This window comes from Capricornis sumatraensis, chromosome 23 (assembly GCF_032405125.1).
Source record: "Capricornis sumatraensis isolate serow.1 chromosome 23, serow.2, whole genome shotgun sequence".
Taxonomy (NCBI): Eukaryota; Metazoa; Chordata; class Mammalia; order Artiodactyla; family Bovidae; genus Capricornis; species Capricornis sumatraensis.
In genome coordinates this window covers 21,441,881-21,458,494 of record NC_091091.1, presented here as the reverse complement: position 1 = coordinate 21,458,494, position 16,614 = coordinate 21,441,881, and the positions used below count along the sequence as shown (strand labels likewise).

The 16,614-nt window shown below is 40.1% G+C and overlaps 1 protein-coding gene and 1 non-coding gene across 2 annotated transcripts in view; both read left to right on the top strand.

Moving 5' to 3' along the window:
• LOC138070546 (cytochrome P450 2C23-like) overlaps positions 1-16,614 on the top strand; it is a 29,449-nt gene that overhangs the window by 12,081 nt on the left and 754 nt on the right. The window contains exons 3-8 of the mRNA XM_068961799.1: positions 5,532-5,681; positions 6,492-6,652; positions 7,148-7,324; positions 10,191-10,332; positions 12,183-12,370; positions 14,583-14,724. Coding sequence (XP_068817900.1) covers positions 5,532-5,681; positions 6,492-6,652; positions 7,148-7,324; positions 10,191-10,332; positions 12,183-12,370; positions 14,583-14,724 — 960 coding nt within the window. The remainder of the gene's footprint in view (positions 1-5,531; positions 5,682-6,491; positions 6,653-7,147; positions 7,325-10,190; positions 10,333-12,182; positions 12,371-14,582; positions 14,725-16,614) is intronic.
• LOC138070581 (U6 spliceosomal RNA) lies at positions 8,682-8,788 on the top strand. The gene has a single exon (XR_011144154.1). It is a non-coding gene; the product is annotated as a U6 spliceosomal RNA (small nuclear RNA).

Below are 16,614 nucleotides of genomic sequence, written 5' to 3'. Positions count from 1 at the left end.
CCTGGAGTCCAGGAGGGGGCATCCTGAGGAATTATGTGAGCATTCCAAGCTGTGAAGCTTCTTCAGACCAAATCTCAGAACACAGAACCATTTTATTCATTGCAAGTAATTCCCAAAAGCCAACCCTAATCCAAATGGACAGGAATTAGGTTTCCTTTCTTGATGGGGAAATGATGGTGGGCACACTACAGAAGAGAAATGAAGGGTGAGAGATATGGTTGTGGTTCACTCTGGAAAAGGAGTCTGCCCTCAACAAACAGGTGGAAGAGGAAAGTGTCACCTTAGCACTGATACAAGAAAACCTGACAAACAGAAATCTAAGTGGGAGCCAAGTGTTCCTGCAGTGGAGGCTAGAATTAGGGAGACTTCAGCACTGAGTCACAGACAGTTCAGTTCAGTCACTTAGTCGTGTCCGACTCTTTGCGACCCCATGAATCGCAGCTCGCCGGGCCTCCCTGTCCATCACCAACTCCCGGAGTTCACTCAGACTCACGTCCATCAAGTCCATGATGCCATCCAGCCATCTCATCCTCGGTCGTCCCCTTCTCCTCCTGCCGCCAATCCCTCCCAGCATCAGAGTCTTTTCCAATGAGTCAACTATTCGCATGAGGTGGCCAAAGTACTGGAGCTTCAGCTTTAGCATTATTTCTTCCAAAGAAATCTCAGGGCTGAGCTCCTTCAGAATGGACTGGTTGGATCTCCTTGCAGTCCAAGGGACTCTCAAGAGTCTTCTCCAACACCACAGTTCAAAAGCATCAATTCTTCGGCGCTCAGCCTTCTTCACAGTCCAACTCTCACATCTATTCATGACCACAGGAAAAACCATATCCTTGACTAGACGGACCTTAGTCAGCAAAGTAATGTCTCTGCTTTTGAATGTGCTATCTAGGTTGGTCATAACTTTTCTTTCAAGGAGTAAGCGTCTTTTAATTTCATGGCTGCAGTCACCATCTGCAGTGATTTTGGAGCCCAGAAAAATAAAGTCTGACACTGTTTCCACTGTTTCCCCATCTATTTCCCATGAAGTGATGGGACCGGATGCCATGATCTTCGTTTTCTGAATGTTGAGCTTTAAACCATCTTTTTCACTCTCCTCTTTCACTTTCATCAAGAGGCTTTTGAGTTCCTCTTCACTTTCTGCCATAAGGGTGGTGTCATCTGCATATCTGAGGTTATTGATATTTCTCCCGGCAATCTTGAGTCCAGCTTGTGTTTCTTCCAGCCCAGCGTTTCTCATGATGTACTCTGCATATAAGTTAAATAAGCAGGGTGACAATATTCAGCCTTGAGTCACAGACAACCCTGGACCAAAATTGAACTCCCTTCATAGAAAAGAAGAGACTGACTTCTTTGTGTGAGCTTCATATGTATAATCTCAGATCTCGACTCCACAAAAGCTTTTGAATTTGGAAATAGGGATATAGGTTCAGTCACTGGATCAGAAAGATCCCCTGGAGAAGGAAATGGCATTTCCCAGGCAAGAATACTGGAGTGGGTTGCCATTTCACTGAGTTGGACACAACTTAATGATTGCACAACAACAGCAAGATGTCAGATTTCCCTCTGAAATAGATATTAGCAAGAGCCTTGACCTTAAACTTTTAACTGACAGCATCAGTGAATCAAAGCAGCTTTCACATAGCTCATTTACTGTAATCAGTCCCTAGAAAATATTTTAGCACTCTCCCGCCATCACCTTTACCTGGCATCTACTCCAGCCCTGAAAGAATTCAACCATCTTCTCTGTGTTTGTACTCAGAAGATAAACACAGCTAGAGAAATTCTCTCCATAATTACACTGACTTCCCTTTAAATTAATACCTTTAAACCTCAATTAGCCACTTACTACATGTTTCTCTGTCTGGCTCCTTTTTCTACTCTGTGAGACTCTTTATTCCTCGTATTCACACCCCCACTATGCATTTCCTCTCTTAGAACCATTGTATCATAACTCATTGTAACAACAGAAGCATCAGAAAGGAATTTTCTCAGTTTCTTAACCTTTTATCTGTAGGTCTATCTGCCTCTGCACCCACATTCTGCTTTTTTCCCTGTGTTACAATAGACAAAGTGTCCACATGTGCCCTAGACCCTATAGCATCTCACCTTCCCAAGGATCTTACTTCTTTGGTAATGCCTTCTCCATCCCAGATTATCCATCGCTCTCTTCTTGTCTTAAAAGCCACTTGCCTTTTTCCCTTATTTGCCCTGGTTCCCAGTGCTACAAATACTGCAGGCTGAAATTCCCACAGCTGGCTCTGGCTGAGATCAACCAAAGAGAGGAACTGGCAAGAGGTTGGGGAATGGAAGGAGAGCCGGAGGTCCCCCTGTCTGTGCCTCAGATAGCATCTTTTACAAGAGCTGCATGTCCCCCATAACTCCAGCTCCTTCAGAACAGGACCACTCTGGTTCCAATTCTGGCCAGGTAACCCCATCCATTGAGCTCCTTTGTCCCTTCCATGGGAAGATGGCAGCAGTTTTCTTCTGTTGATAATTATCAGTTGTCTGGCTGTCCCTGGTTTAACCTCTCAGTGTTTCCATTACCCTAAAACAAATTCCCTGGATTAAATTTCCTTTGTTTTAAATACTTAGAGAGGCTTCTCTTTTCTTGGTTGGACTGTGACTGATAAACTCACTCTCCACTGGACCATTCCCAGGAGCATGTGAATATTCCATAGCACTCACCTCACAAGCCCCTTTAGTTACTGTCCCAGGTTTATTGCCCCTTAACAACCAAACTTCTCCAGAGAGACATTCACAATGATGGAGGAATTTGTAGAAACTATCTTGAGAGATAATACAAGATGTGGGAAAATATAAACATGAACATTCACAGTAGTAATATTTTTCGGGTCTGCTATATGCATAGCAGGTGTCAACTAAACAAAAAGTGCACAATGTGAGAGCTGTGATTCACTTTTATTTGGGGACTTACTGAGGCCTAGAGCTCAGGAGACAGCCCCTCAGATAGCTCTGAAGAACTCTGAAGAACTAGACGCGGAGGTCAGTATATAAAATGATTCGGTGAAGGGGGTACTTGCAATCAACCCCCATCTGGGTACAAGGCTGCTCCTAGTCACAAGGATCAGATGTCTCCTGAAGTGATTTTAGTGCTTTTCTAAGGATGAGAAAATGAATGAAATTGAGTTCATAAAATTTTCTCCTGAAAATATCTAACTATATGAAGGCCCATTCTGTCTGTTTCCCCAGAGCACAGGGTACCTCATCCCTGATCTCCACCCTGAATGCCTTTCAGTGACTGCAGTGGCTAATGATCTAACCCTTGTAGAGCGGGATGATGAGCAAAATGCCTTTGTTGGCACAGGAGAGCAATGAAAATGTATTACATAAAAGGAAGAATAAATGAAGTGCAAAAGATATGGCAATATTTGAAAGTCTAATTAAGGATTAAACAAATAATTTTGCCACATTTATGATTCCCTTTTGATTTAAAGATGATGTAAAATGCCTGAGATGAAAATATTCCTAAAGTTCAATAATAATATTACTATCAATAATTATTATAAATGTTAGACATTATAATAATTGGATTACTATTGACTTGAATTATTATTGTAATAACTATAATTATATAATAGCTAATATTTATTAAATACTTCTTGTGTGCCAGATACCATGCTAGGGGTTTCACATGTATTACCATATTCAGTTACCACGATGGCCCCATGAGGAGGATATCTTTTATTTCCATTCAACAGATGAAAAGTTGAGGCAACAGAAGTTAATTGCTCATTCAAATTAGAAACTTTTGGAGCAGACTTGAATTCAGTTTGCCTAACTCTAGAACCCAGAACCAATAACCATAATCCATAGTCTTAATACACTAATATCTATTTTATTTTATTTTATTTTTGGTTCAGAGTTAGAGCCAAGGGGGAGAATGATGGAAAGTTTTGAGGAGTTTAAAAGTATCATAATGAGACTGGGTGGGGAGGTAGGGGGTTGTTTTTGTTGTTGTTCAGTGGCTAAGTCGTGTTCAACTCTGCGACCCTATGGACTGCAGCACACCAGGCTTCCCTGACCTTCATTATCTCCCTGAGTTTGCTCACTCTCATGCCCATTGAGTCAGTGATGCCATCCAACCATCTCATCCCCTGTCATCCCCTTCTCCTTTTGCCCTCAGTCTTTCCCAGCACCAGGGTCTTTCCAAATGAATCAGCTCTTTGCATCAGGTGGCCAAAGTATTGGAGATTCAGCTTCAGCATCAGTCTTCCCAATGAATATTCAGGACTGATTTCCTTTAAGATTGACTGGTTTGATTTCCTTGCTGTCCAAGGGACTCTCATGAGTCTTTTCCAACACCACAGTTAGAAAGCATCAATTCTCTGGCACTCAGCCTTCTTTATGGTGAGAGGTGGGTATAGGGAAATCCACTGAATGCTTTTAAGCACCAGAAAAATTGTCCTTGTGTTTGATTTTGAGGAACCTAGAAACTCTAAACCTAGGAAACTGGTTTGAAGATGATCATAACTTTAGAAGCTGAAGTGTGGTAGTGTAGTTTGAATTGACAAGAAGGGACAGATGAAAAAGACATTTTGAAGGTGGCATCGACAGGATTTACCAAATGCAGCTGTATAGGGCAAGAGGGATGTGAAAATGCCCTGAGGTTTGGGTGTGGGGTACTAGGAAACTGGTAGTACATTGAGAGAGAGAGGAAATTCAGGACATATACAGAGGAAGAAATGAAAAAGCATTGGGTGTGAACATACTGAGTTCCTTTGTTCCTGAGTTCCTTCTAGTTCAGATTAGCTAACAGCTGTAGTAAATTTGGAGGTGAAGAGAAATGCATATTCCCTATTGCTCTGCTTTGCAGTTGCTTGTCCTCTAATAGGGGCTTCCTTAGTGGCTCGGACCTTAGAGAATCTGCCTGCAATGCAGGAGACCTAGGTTTGTTACCCCAAGTTGGGAAGATCCCCTTGAGAAGGGAATGGCTACCCACTCTAGTAGCTCAGCTGGTAAAGAATCTGCCTGTAATGCTGGAGACCTGGATTCGATCCCTAGGTTGGGAAGATCCCCTGGAGAAGGGAACAGCTACCCACTCCAGTATTCTTGCCTGGAGAATTCCATGGACAGAGAAGCCTGGTGGGTTACAGTCCGTGGGTTCGCAAATCGTAGAGGAAGTCATGGATAGAACTAAACCACAAGTCAGAGGGATATTAAGTGCAAAAACAGACACTCAGGAGAGGGGTTTGTGAGAACACATGCCAGTCTTTACCATCTTTAACAAAACCAGACAGATGGCCCTTCCCACACTTGGGAATGTTCTCTAAGTGCCAATGATCCTGTCTCCGTCACCTCTGTCCTCTGTTGACCAGAACTTGGGTTTTGTTTGCTTTGTGACAAATATTTTACCCAAACCAAAGAATACGTTGTGCTCTTCAAAGGCCAGTTGCTAAATTCCTGATAAGGGGCAGTGGGCACAGTGCAGGGTGGACACAAGAGATCAGCTTCTGGGGACATTTGATTCTATGATGCAAAACCACTTTTCTGCTCTTTGCTTCTTCTCCTAGGACTCTTTTTTAGCAATGGGGACACGTGGAAGCAAATGCGGCGCTTCTCCCTTATGAGCCTAAGGGACTTTGGGATGGGGAAGAGGAGCCTCGAGGAGAGGATCCAGGAGGAGGCCCAGTTTCTGGTGGAGGAGCTCAGGAAATCAGAGGGTGTGTTCCATGGACCATCTTTTGGGCCAAGGGGCTACTGCGCACACAGCCCTTCCCACCAAAGCTCCTCCTTCAGGAGATGCTCAGCAGTCCACAATCTGCTCTATTAACCAGGGCATTGGCAAGGAAAAGCGGGGCAGGAGGAAAATGACTCAAAGCGGTTACTTAGGATCCTTGAATCCCTTTGCTTGGATTCATCTCCCAACTTCAGCACTTACTGGATGTGTAAATTTGGGCAAGTTATTTTATTTCTCTAAGGTGCAGTTTCCTCATCTGAAAAATGCGGCTAAAAATCAAACCTCAGATTGAGGGTTGGATAATACAGTTTGCAAAACATTTACACAGTATCCAGCATGTGGTAAATATTCTATAATATTACTTACTCCTCTTATGACTATTACCATGTTCACTGAATAATATAAACCCTGGTGGCTCGGATGTTAAAGCGTCTGCCTGCAATGTGGGGTTTGATCCCTGGGTCGGGAAGATCCCCTGGAGAAGGAAATGGCAACCCACTCCAGTATTCTGGCCTGGAGAATTCCATGGAGGGAGGAGCCTGGTGGGCTACAGTCCATGGGGTTACAAAGAGTCGGACAGGACTGAGTGACTTCTGAGAGAGAGAGAGTAGTAGCATAGTACACTATAGAGCATATAGTATTAATATTAGAAGACGCTTACATCCTAATTTGAAGAAATTTAGAGAAAATAAAATATAAGTATCATCTGAGGAGGAGGGAGGCCATCTTCTTGAAACCCTAATGCAGGCTGATAAAGATTCTACATGTTAGAGTTGTTTTTTCTTCACGCCAGCTCAGCCCTTTAACCCTGCTCTCACCCTGTCCTGTGCTACCTGCAACGTGATCTGCTCCATCCTCTTCAATGAATGTTTCCACTACAACGATAAGACCCTTCACTCCCTGCTGGATTTGTTAAATAAAAATTTTAATCGAGTAAGCTCTTTCTGGAACCAGGTAAGGCCAGGTCTCCATTTACTCTGGCACTTGACCTCTTGGGTATACTGGGAGCCCACAAGCAGGATAAAGAGCTGCAAGCTGCCCACCTCGTCCCGTGAGCATGCGCCAAGGCAAGCACCGTCCCCGTCCTTCCATGTGTGTCTTATGTCAAGTGGATTAGTACAGTGTCACTTAGACCAGCACCTATGAAGGCTGCCTTCTGCTCGCTCCTATGAGGTGATTCCCTCAAAAGAAGACGTCATGTTCCCAGTTCCCTGCATTTCTTTTAAGGCTCCTGTGCACATTCTCCCCTTCTCTCACTCTGAGGTTGGCTGAGGATGGTCGAGCAGGAGATGAGAAGGGGCGACTCTCATGTATGTGATGGTCATCCTACCTTCTCTTTAGCTTGAAAGCTCCTTGGCCAGACCCTGCAGAGAGTTCGGTGCTCCACTCAGAAACCCTGGTGTCTCTTCACAAACTGAATTGCTTGTGTGTTTTTTGTTCTCATTTTAGATTTACAATCTATGGCCAAAACTCATAAAGCCTCTCCCTGGAGAGCACAGAGCATTTTCTAAAAGGCTTAAGGGTGTTCACTACTTTGTTCTGGAAAAAGTGAAGAAGCATCAAAAGTCCCTGAATCATAATAACCCTCAAGACTACATTGACTGTTTCCTCAGCAGGATGGAGCAGGTATTGTACATGGCATCTTTCCCTGATACTATATTTTATCAGTCCATGGGGATGCAGGAAAGCATAATCACACCATGTAGGTAATTCTTGATATTTTGATATCTTGTGGCAGTGAGGTATGCTATTAACAATAGTAGAAATTTTTCATAGTGCAGAAATTTTAAAAGAGGAAAAGCCCTCTTTTTCCTTTGTATTGCTTTTATTTTCTTTTTAAAATTTATTTATTTTAAATGAAACAAAGATATATATTTTAACAATAAAGGGTACAATTCAAAAAGAAGATAGACATCATAAACCTTTAGACAACAACAAAGAAACAAAAATACATAAAGCAAAAATCAGAAGAGACATAAGGGAAAAGAAAAAATATACAATCATAGTGAGAAATATTAACATTTCTCTGAGAATATTTTATCAAGTGCAGAAAAAATCAGAATAGAAGCATCTTGAATGATGTCTTTAATAATATAAATGTAATAAATTTGTATTTAATTAATTTATATTAATCATATCCTATACAAATGTACTTAAAATTTTGTATTACATGTGTTGTTATTAGATGTCCATAGGACATTTAGAAAAATTGGCAATAAGATAAACTTTACTAAATTTCAAAAAGTAGAATTCTTTTTTTGTGTGTGTGATTCAGTTATACATATACACATATATTATTTTTGAAGTTATTTCCCATTATAGGTTATTTCAAGATATTGACTATAGTTCCCTGTGCTATACATAAACCTTTGTGGCTTATTGCATATCTATTTCTCTAAATTAGAAATCTAGTATTTTATTCATACTAAGTCAAACAAGTGGAATCAAGATGTCATAAATTTTTTAGTTGGGCAAAAACTCATAAGTTTTCTAAAAATATATATATTATACATATTATTTCCTTTTATTTCTATTTACTTCCTGTACTTGGTTGGACACTAGCATTTAATGAAATCTTCTCAGTATATATTTATGACGAGCTACATATATGTATATATATGCATGTTTCTGAGCATATATTTATCTTAATGTGGCTAAAAGACACACACATCTTCTTTACACACCCATAGTCTCCCATTGTTTGCCACAATGTTTCCCAGGGAGTATGTCATACATTATAAAAACTGGATTGTGTTTTCCCGTGGAACAATTTCATTATTTAAAACTAACGATGGATAAAAGATTCTAAAAAAACACATTATAATTAACCATCAGTGGTCTTAAACATATTGAATAGCAAGTATCACACAGCCACCAGCTCTTAGAACATCGCTGGCTAAGATACCAGCATCAATGTCCATGAGAACATCAGCAGGAAAACAGTCAAAACTGTGACAAACAATAGACTGCAAAAGGATATTCAGTGCTCATTTTGGCAGCACATACACTGAAATTGCAATGATACAGAGAAGATTAGCATGGTTCCTGTGCAAGGATGACACACAAATTTGTGAAGTGTTCCATATTTTTGTTGTGTGCACAAAACTTTTAACCAATATAATTTCAATTTTTGTATTTCTGAAAAAAAGGATATTTCAATATATATACATATGTAACAACTTAAAATCTGAAAATAATTCTTTGAGCCCTGTAAAATTAACCTTGTTTATGCCAAAGTTCGGCTTCCCCAGTAAAGCGTTATTTCAGATGGTAAAGAATCTGCCTGCAAAGCAGGCAAACCCAGGTTTGATCTCTGGGTTGGGAAGATCCCCTGGAGGAGGGAACGGCTGCTCACTCCAGTATTCTTGCCTGAAGAATTTCATGGACAGAGGAACGTGGCAGGCTACAGTCCATAGGATTGCAAAGAGCTGGACACAACTGAGCAACTAATACTTTGACTTTCATGCCAAAATTCCCCAAACATACATAAATAAGCAAAAGAAAAACACTGTGCAATTGTATCATAAGTGTGCAAGTTATAGCAAACGGTCAATTACTAATAACCTGTTTAGTCTTCTTAATCTCTGGGAGGGCTGATTTAGAAAGCTTGACTTCCTTAGAAAACATGCTGAAGGAAGGCATGACGATGCTCTCTTTTCTTCTCAGAAATTTCCCTGGAGTTAGTAGAGACATTCAAGCTCACTCCACTTATCAACAATGTGCATTGAAATATCCTCTTCATTCTGATGGAAAAGTTTGTTGTTGGCCCTCAGAGGACTAGATGTTTGTCTGGGAAAGAGAAAACAAAAATAGCTAGGTTTTTAATTCAGTCATTTAAAAATTTTCCTTCATACCAACTCTCTATCAGTCCATGGTGGTTGGTAAAAGGAGTATTACCCTGAAATTTCCTTTCATAGCACTCATCATAGTTTAACACAATATTTAATTGACCTCTATATTCTTCACTACAATACTCTAAAGGGCTAGGGTAGTATCAATTTCCCATGCTTCGTATCACTGGTCTGAAGGAAACAGACCAGTTCCAAACCAGTGATTTCTCTACACTGTGTTCACATTGAATTTATCATCTAGTCTTTTTCATTAAATATAATAAAAGAAGATTCGTTAACTGAGTGTTTGTATATAAGAAGAATTGTTCCAAGGCCTTCCACTCAGTATCTCGTTTCATCTTTATAATAACCCTATGAGGTATATTCTGTTCTATATCCCAGTTTCACAAATGATGAAGTTGAGTAAAGAGGTACTTGTCAAGGGCATATATCTGATCATTGACTAACCTGGGAGTTGAACCAGAAGTCTCAATTCCATGACCGATTTTTAAAAATCTACTACCCTACCATGCAGAAAATAAAGCCTATTACTAGTGATGGGGTGTGATCATGGAGCTCTGATAAACTGTTGCCTTCTTTTTTTTTTTTTTTTAATTTTACTTTATTTAACTCTGTCATCTTTTTAACTCTGCCATCTACAGGAGAAACAGAACCCAGAGTCTGAATTTCACTTAGAAAACTTAGCAACCTGTGGATCAAATCTGTTTTCAGCAGGAGTAGAGATAACCACTGCCACCCTGAGTTACGGGTTCCTGCTCCTAATGAAATACCCTGAGGTTCAAGGTACAGCAAATATCCTGAGTATTTATTTAGGATAAAATAGGAGCTCCTGGCACTCATGAAGGTGGGAAGGGACTACTGTCTGTGACAACTTATCTTTCTCTGGACAGCCTTGGCGAGCATCATGCCTAGGGCCACCCATGTGGTTTAGTTTTACAGATCAAAATTATATCAAATGATGCTGATAAGGAAGAGAGACCATTACGAATCAAAGACTTTTTATGTTTAAAAGCAGAGGAGCTTCTGAATCCCAGCTCTTCTATATATGATATAATGTTGAAGAGTCAGCCCAATTTAGATGAGGGATGCCTGGGTTCCCATTTTGCATTCTCATTCTCAGCCGCCAATACCTGACTGTGTGACCTCAAACAAGTTATTTCACTTCACAGGCCTTTGTTTTTCCATCTTGAAAATGGATCCGTCTCCCCAAAGGGGATTTTTAGCTCCAATATAATTTAAAATTCAAAAATGAAATTATACTAGCTTGATTTTCTCAATCATGTTCTCAGAGCACAGGTCTTAGAAACCCAGTGTTTATTTTGTTCAACAAAATGGTGTTTGCTGTTCCCACAAAATGTTAGGAGGCTGGATGATACTGATAGAGGAGATGCTCCCACTAGAGTCAGGATTGAACATTTCCCCTCTGCAGCTGCTTTAACAGGAATCTGGGATAAACCTTAATCCCTGCACAGAGGTCATCTCCTCACCTGTACAGGAGGACAAACTAGTTCAGGCAGGAGGCTGCATACTTAATGCAGCTTTTATGTTTCCTGAAGCGAAATCTCTGGTCTTTGCAGCAATATAAAAAATAGAAGTTCTATGGCTTCTATCAGAAAGTCTACAAACAATAAATGCTGAGAGGATGCAGTGAAAAGGGAAACCTCTTACACTGTTGGTAGGAATGCAAACTTGTACAGCCACTATGGAGAACAGTGTGGAGATTCCTTAAAAAACTGGAAATAGAGCCGCCATATGACCCAGCAACCCAATGCTGGGCATACACACTGAGGAAACCAGAATTGAAAGAGACACGCGTACCCCAATGTTCATCACAGCACTGTTTTCAATAGCCAGGACATGGAAGCAACCTAGATGTCTATCAGCAGACGAATAGATAAGAAAGCTGTGGTACACATACACAATGGAATATTACTCAGCTATTAAAAAGAATGCATTTGAATCAGTTCTAATGAGGTGGATGAAACTGGAGTCTATTATACAGAGTGAAGTAAGTCAGAAAGAAAAACACCAATACAGTATATTAATGCATATATATGGAATTTAGAAAGATGATAGGATGACCCTATATGCGAGATAGAAAAAGAGACACAGATGTACATAACAGTCTTTTGGACTCTGAGGGAGAAGGCGAGGGTTGGATGATTTGAGAGAATAGCATTGAAATATATATATTACCATATGTGAAACAGATCACCAGTCCAGGTTTGATGCATGAAACAGGGTACTCAGGGCTGGTGCACTGGGATGACCCTGAGGGATGGGATTGGGAGGGAGGTGGGAGGGGGGTTCGGGATGGGGAACTCATGTACACCCATGGCTGATTCATGTCAATGTATGGCAAAAACCACTACAATATTGTAAAGTAATTAGCCTCCAATTAAAATTAATTAATTAATTAAAAAAGAATATTCTGTAAATAAAGATTTTATACTAAAATTTTAAAAAAAAGAAAAAAATAGAAATTCTATGAAGAACAGAGCTGTGGGTTGTTTAGCAACATGTCTTTGACCTTGGGAGCCTTTTCCAGGCCATTTTCTTTACATATTGTAAGCATTTCCAAGTATCCAGGGAACACATCTCTTAAGTAGGATTCATGATTCATGTCTCTGCAGCCAAAGTTCATGAAGAAATTGACCGTGTGATTGGACGCACCCGAAGTCCCTGCATGAAGGACAAGATGAAGCTGCCCTATACAGAGGCTGTGTTGCATGAGATACAGAGATACATCACCCTCATTCCTTCTAACTTACCCCATACTGTGATCCGGGACACGAAATTCAGACAATATGTCATCCCCAAGGTTAGAGGTGGCTGGGAAAGCTGGCTGAGATAGAAGGTGCAACATGGTACCACTCCACCCCATGGTAGATGGGGCCTGTTAGAGGCATCGTAGCTGTTTCAGGAAGAGAGGTAGTTGAGAGACATGGGAAGAAAACGAGGCCTGAGTTACATGGCCTGGGTTTAAAATCTGTCACTGCTATGCAGTGTACTCTCAGGCCATTGTTCACCTCTGTGGTTCCGCCTCTGCCTTCCTGGAATGGGGAAGCTAATCCAGGGCTTCCAAGGCTCCTCACACTTTCAGGTATGATAGGATATATTAAGGGAGAAGTGATTGGCATTAGTATGAATCTTGAGGGAACAGAAATCTGATTTTCCCTGATAGATTTTAAAAAGGGGGAAGAGATGGACAGTGTATCTGCAGCTCTAAAGTAATCAAGTGTCAACTTGCTTTAACCCAAATTCTCTCCTCCCAAGATCTCATGTATCAGGACATTTGGGACATTGCTGCCCATAATAGTTAACAATGATCAAAACATTCACATGCACATTGGGGATGTAGTCAGCCTTCTGTAGTGATTAAGGGTTTGGGTTTTACATTTGAGAGTGTAGAAGAGGAAGAAAAGGTGTCAAACCTGACCAGACTACTGCAAAACTGAAACAGCCCCCAACCTTACTGCCAAATCCCAGTGCAAAAGTCTATTAACACATAAGTCTAGTATCATATTAAAAACGCTATACCACCAGCAAGTGAAGGTAATCAGGAACACAGGAAGGCCTAGCACCAGAAAATTTGGTTTCATAAAATTCAACATAGAAATAGAATTTAAAGAAAAGCCACATGGTAATCTCATTTATACAGAAAGTGCTTTTGATATATTAAAGAGCTTCTGCTCTGTTAGTTGCTCAGTCATGTCCGACTCTTTGTGACTCCACCAGGCTCCTCTGTCCACAGAATTTTCTAGCCAAGAATACTGGAGTAGGTTGCCATTTCCTTTACCAGGGGATCTTCCAGACCCAGGGATTGAACCTGGGTTTCCTGTGCTGCAGGCAGATTCTTTATCATCTGAACCACCAGGGAAGCCCCACCTATAATAAAATAGGAATAAATTTCTGATAGCAGTGATTACATTAAGAAGGAAACCAAGGAACTTGAGTATAGGAAAAAGAAACTTATTTTCAATTTGACTTTTTTTAAAATACCATGTACACGTACTACCTACTCCAAAAATTGTGAAATAATGTTTCAGGAAATAAAAAATGAAGTAAAAATGGAAAGAGGAGGCTTTCACTTAAATAGGAGTGCTTTATGATCAGATAGAAGTTGGGTCAAATTCTAATCATGCCACTTGCTAATAACCACAAGTAAATTGTTTCTTTCTGAATCTCAATTTCTGCATTCATACAATGAGCCAAAAAAACAAGATCCTAGTGAATATGGTTGAAGTGAGGATTAAATGACATTTATAAACAATTAAACACAGTGTCAGGTAAATGTGAAGCATCCTGTATCAATGGTCATTATCATTTTGTCATTTAAACCTCACAAGTTCTAATAGGGCAAAGAGGAAAGCGTATGGTGGCTCAGACAGTAAAGAATCTGCCTGCAATGCAGGAGACCCAGGTTTGATCCCTTGGTTGGGAAGATCCCCTGGAGAAAGAAATGGCCACCCCCTCCAGTATTCTTGCCTGAAAAATTCAATGGACAGAGGAACCAGGCTGGCTACAGTTCAGTTCATGGGGTCACAAAGAGCTGGACATGACTAAGCGACAAACATACACATATGTACACCATTTTAGAAGTGAGGAGGTGGGCTTTGAGCCAATAGATTTTGTAGATTACAAGGTACTATAACTTTTTTTCTTACATTCACACCTGAATTCAGAAAGAAAAAAATTGCGAAAAGTGAATTCTTCCCATTTGAGGTGGCGGTTCCAGTAAAGTACACGTCTGAACAATATGAGCTGCCAATCTTAGTTTTTGAACAATTGTTTATTGCACATTGACTGTAACAGTTGCTCTTCTCCCAGAGAAACATCTTATTATTCGATAAAAGGTATTGTATGATAGTGGGTGTGAAAAAACTCTCACAAAAGACAGTGAGAAAGCTCTCACACAAGCTTTAAGAGTGCTCGGTCCTGTTTAATCCACTATAATTAAAAGTGTTAGGCTTTTTATGAACCAAAGATAAGTATGATAACATGCCATTCTACTCTCTCTTTCTTGGTTCCAGGGCACTACTGTATTGCCGTTACAGTCTTCCATCTTGTACGACTGCAAGGAATTTCCTAACCCAGAGAAGTTTGACCCAGGCCATTGTTTGGATAAAAATGGCAACTTCAGGAAAACAAAATACTTTGTGGCTTTTTCCATTGGTAAATATAGATACACACCATCCAAACCATACACATGAACCTTTTGAACAACTTTTAGCTTTACTGAATGTACGTAAGTAATCCACTAATGATCACAAAGTTAATCAAATCAATCTGCTATAACCCTCTAAATCAAGATGGAGCCATTTAAGTCTGAATACCAATCGGATCAGATAAGTCTTTCAAGGACTATTTTGTTATCTGGTGACTAAGTACAATGCCAGTTTTTAAAGAAATCAAGGCAAATCAATTCGATTCAGATGTCACACATGATCAGATAACAAAGGGACCTCCTTTCGTAGACTCTTACCTATTGATCTCCCTTTTGTAATATGCAACTTTTCTAAAACAGAATGTTCAGGTTTCTTTCTTCTTTTAAAATGATTAAACATTGTTGTATAATTTTCTGATTCTTAGAGCTAGAGCCCATCAGAGGGACTTTGGTCATTTCATTCTCTTCCTTCCCCTCTGAAATCCAGAGCCCCACATACCCTTGCCTCTTTGCAAGAGCTGATTGGCTCCCAGTTGCTATTTCTCATAAGGTCATAAAGACAACTTAAGATCACTCAGCACATATTTTTTTTCTTTGTTATCCTAGTCAGTTATTTGATTAGTATTTTCAAAAATAACAGTTAATATGTTTTTAAAAGACAGCCTGTGGTATTAAATAATCTTCCATACAAACATGTTTAGGTGGCATTACATGCTAGTTGCACAATGCCTTGTTTAATTAATCTAATATAGGTGTGTGTCTAGTTTTCATATAACTCATCAGTGTCATAAATAAAAATGCAAGTGACATCCTCATTGGTGAATCTCTAGTTCCTACAGATAAATCCCCAGGAGAACTATTGAATTAGGAGCATAAATCTCTTTAGAGAAATTTTGGTTTGTTAGAGGAACTGTACGAGTTGATCAGCAAATCTGGAAAACTCAGCAGTGGCCACAGGACTGGGAAAGGTCAGTTTTCATTCCAATCTCAAAGAAAGGCAATGCCAAAGAATGCTCAAACTACTGCACAATTGCACTCATCTCACACACTAGCAAAGTAATGCTCAAAATTCTCCAAGCCAGGCTTCAGCAATACATGAACCGTGAACTTCCAGATGTTCAAGCTGGTTTTAGAAAAGGCACAAGAACCAGAGATCAAATTGCCAATATCTGCTGGGTCATCAAGAAAGCAAGAGAGTTGTAGAAAAACATCTATTTCTGCTTTATTGACTATGCCAAAGCCTTTGACTATATGGATCACAGTAAACTGGAAAATTCTGAAGGAGATGGGAATACCAGACCACCTAACCTGCCTTTTGAGAAACCTATATACAGGTCAGGAAGCAACAGTTAGAACTGGACATGGAACAACAGACTGGTTCCAAATAGGAAAAGGAGTACATCAAGGCTGTATACTGTCACCCTGCTTATTTAACATATATGCAGAGTACATTATGAGAAACACTGGGCTGGAAGAAGCACAAGCTGGAATCAAGATTTCTGGGAGAAATATCAATAACCTCAGATATGCAGATGACACCACCCTTATGGCGAAAAGTGAAGAACTAAAAAGCCTCTCGATGAAAGTGAAAGAGGAGAGTGAAAAAGCTGGTTTAAACTCAATGTTGAGAAAACTAGGATCATGGCATCTGGTCCCATCACTTCATGGCAAATAGATGGGGAAACAGTGGAAACAGTGGCTGACTTTATTTTTTTGGGCTCCAAAATCACTGCAGAAGGTGATTGCATCCATGAAATTAAAAGACTCTTACTCCTTGGAAGGAAAGTTATGACCAACCTAGACAGCATATTAAAAAGCAGAGACATTACTTTGTCAACAAAGGTCCGTCTAGTCAAGGTTATATCATGTATGGATGTGAGAGTTGGTCTGTGAAGAAA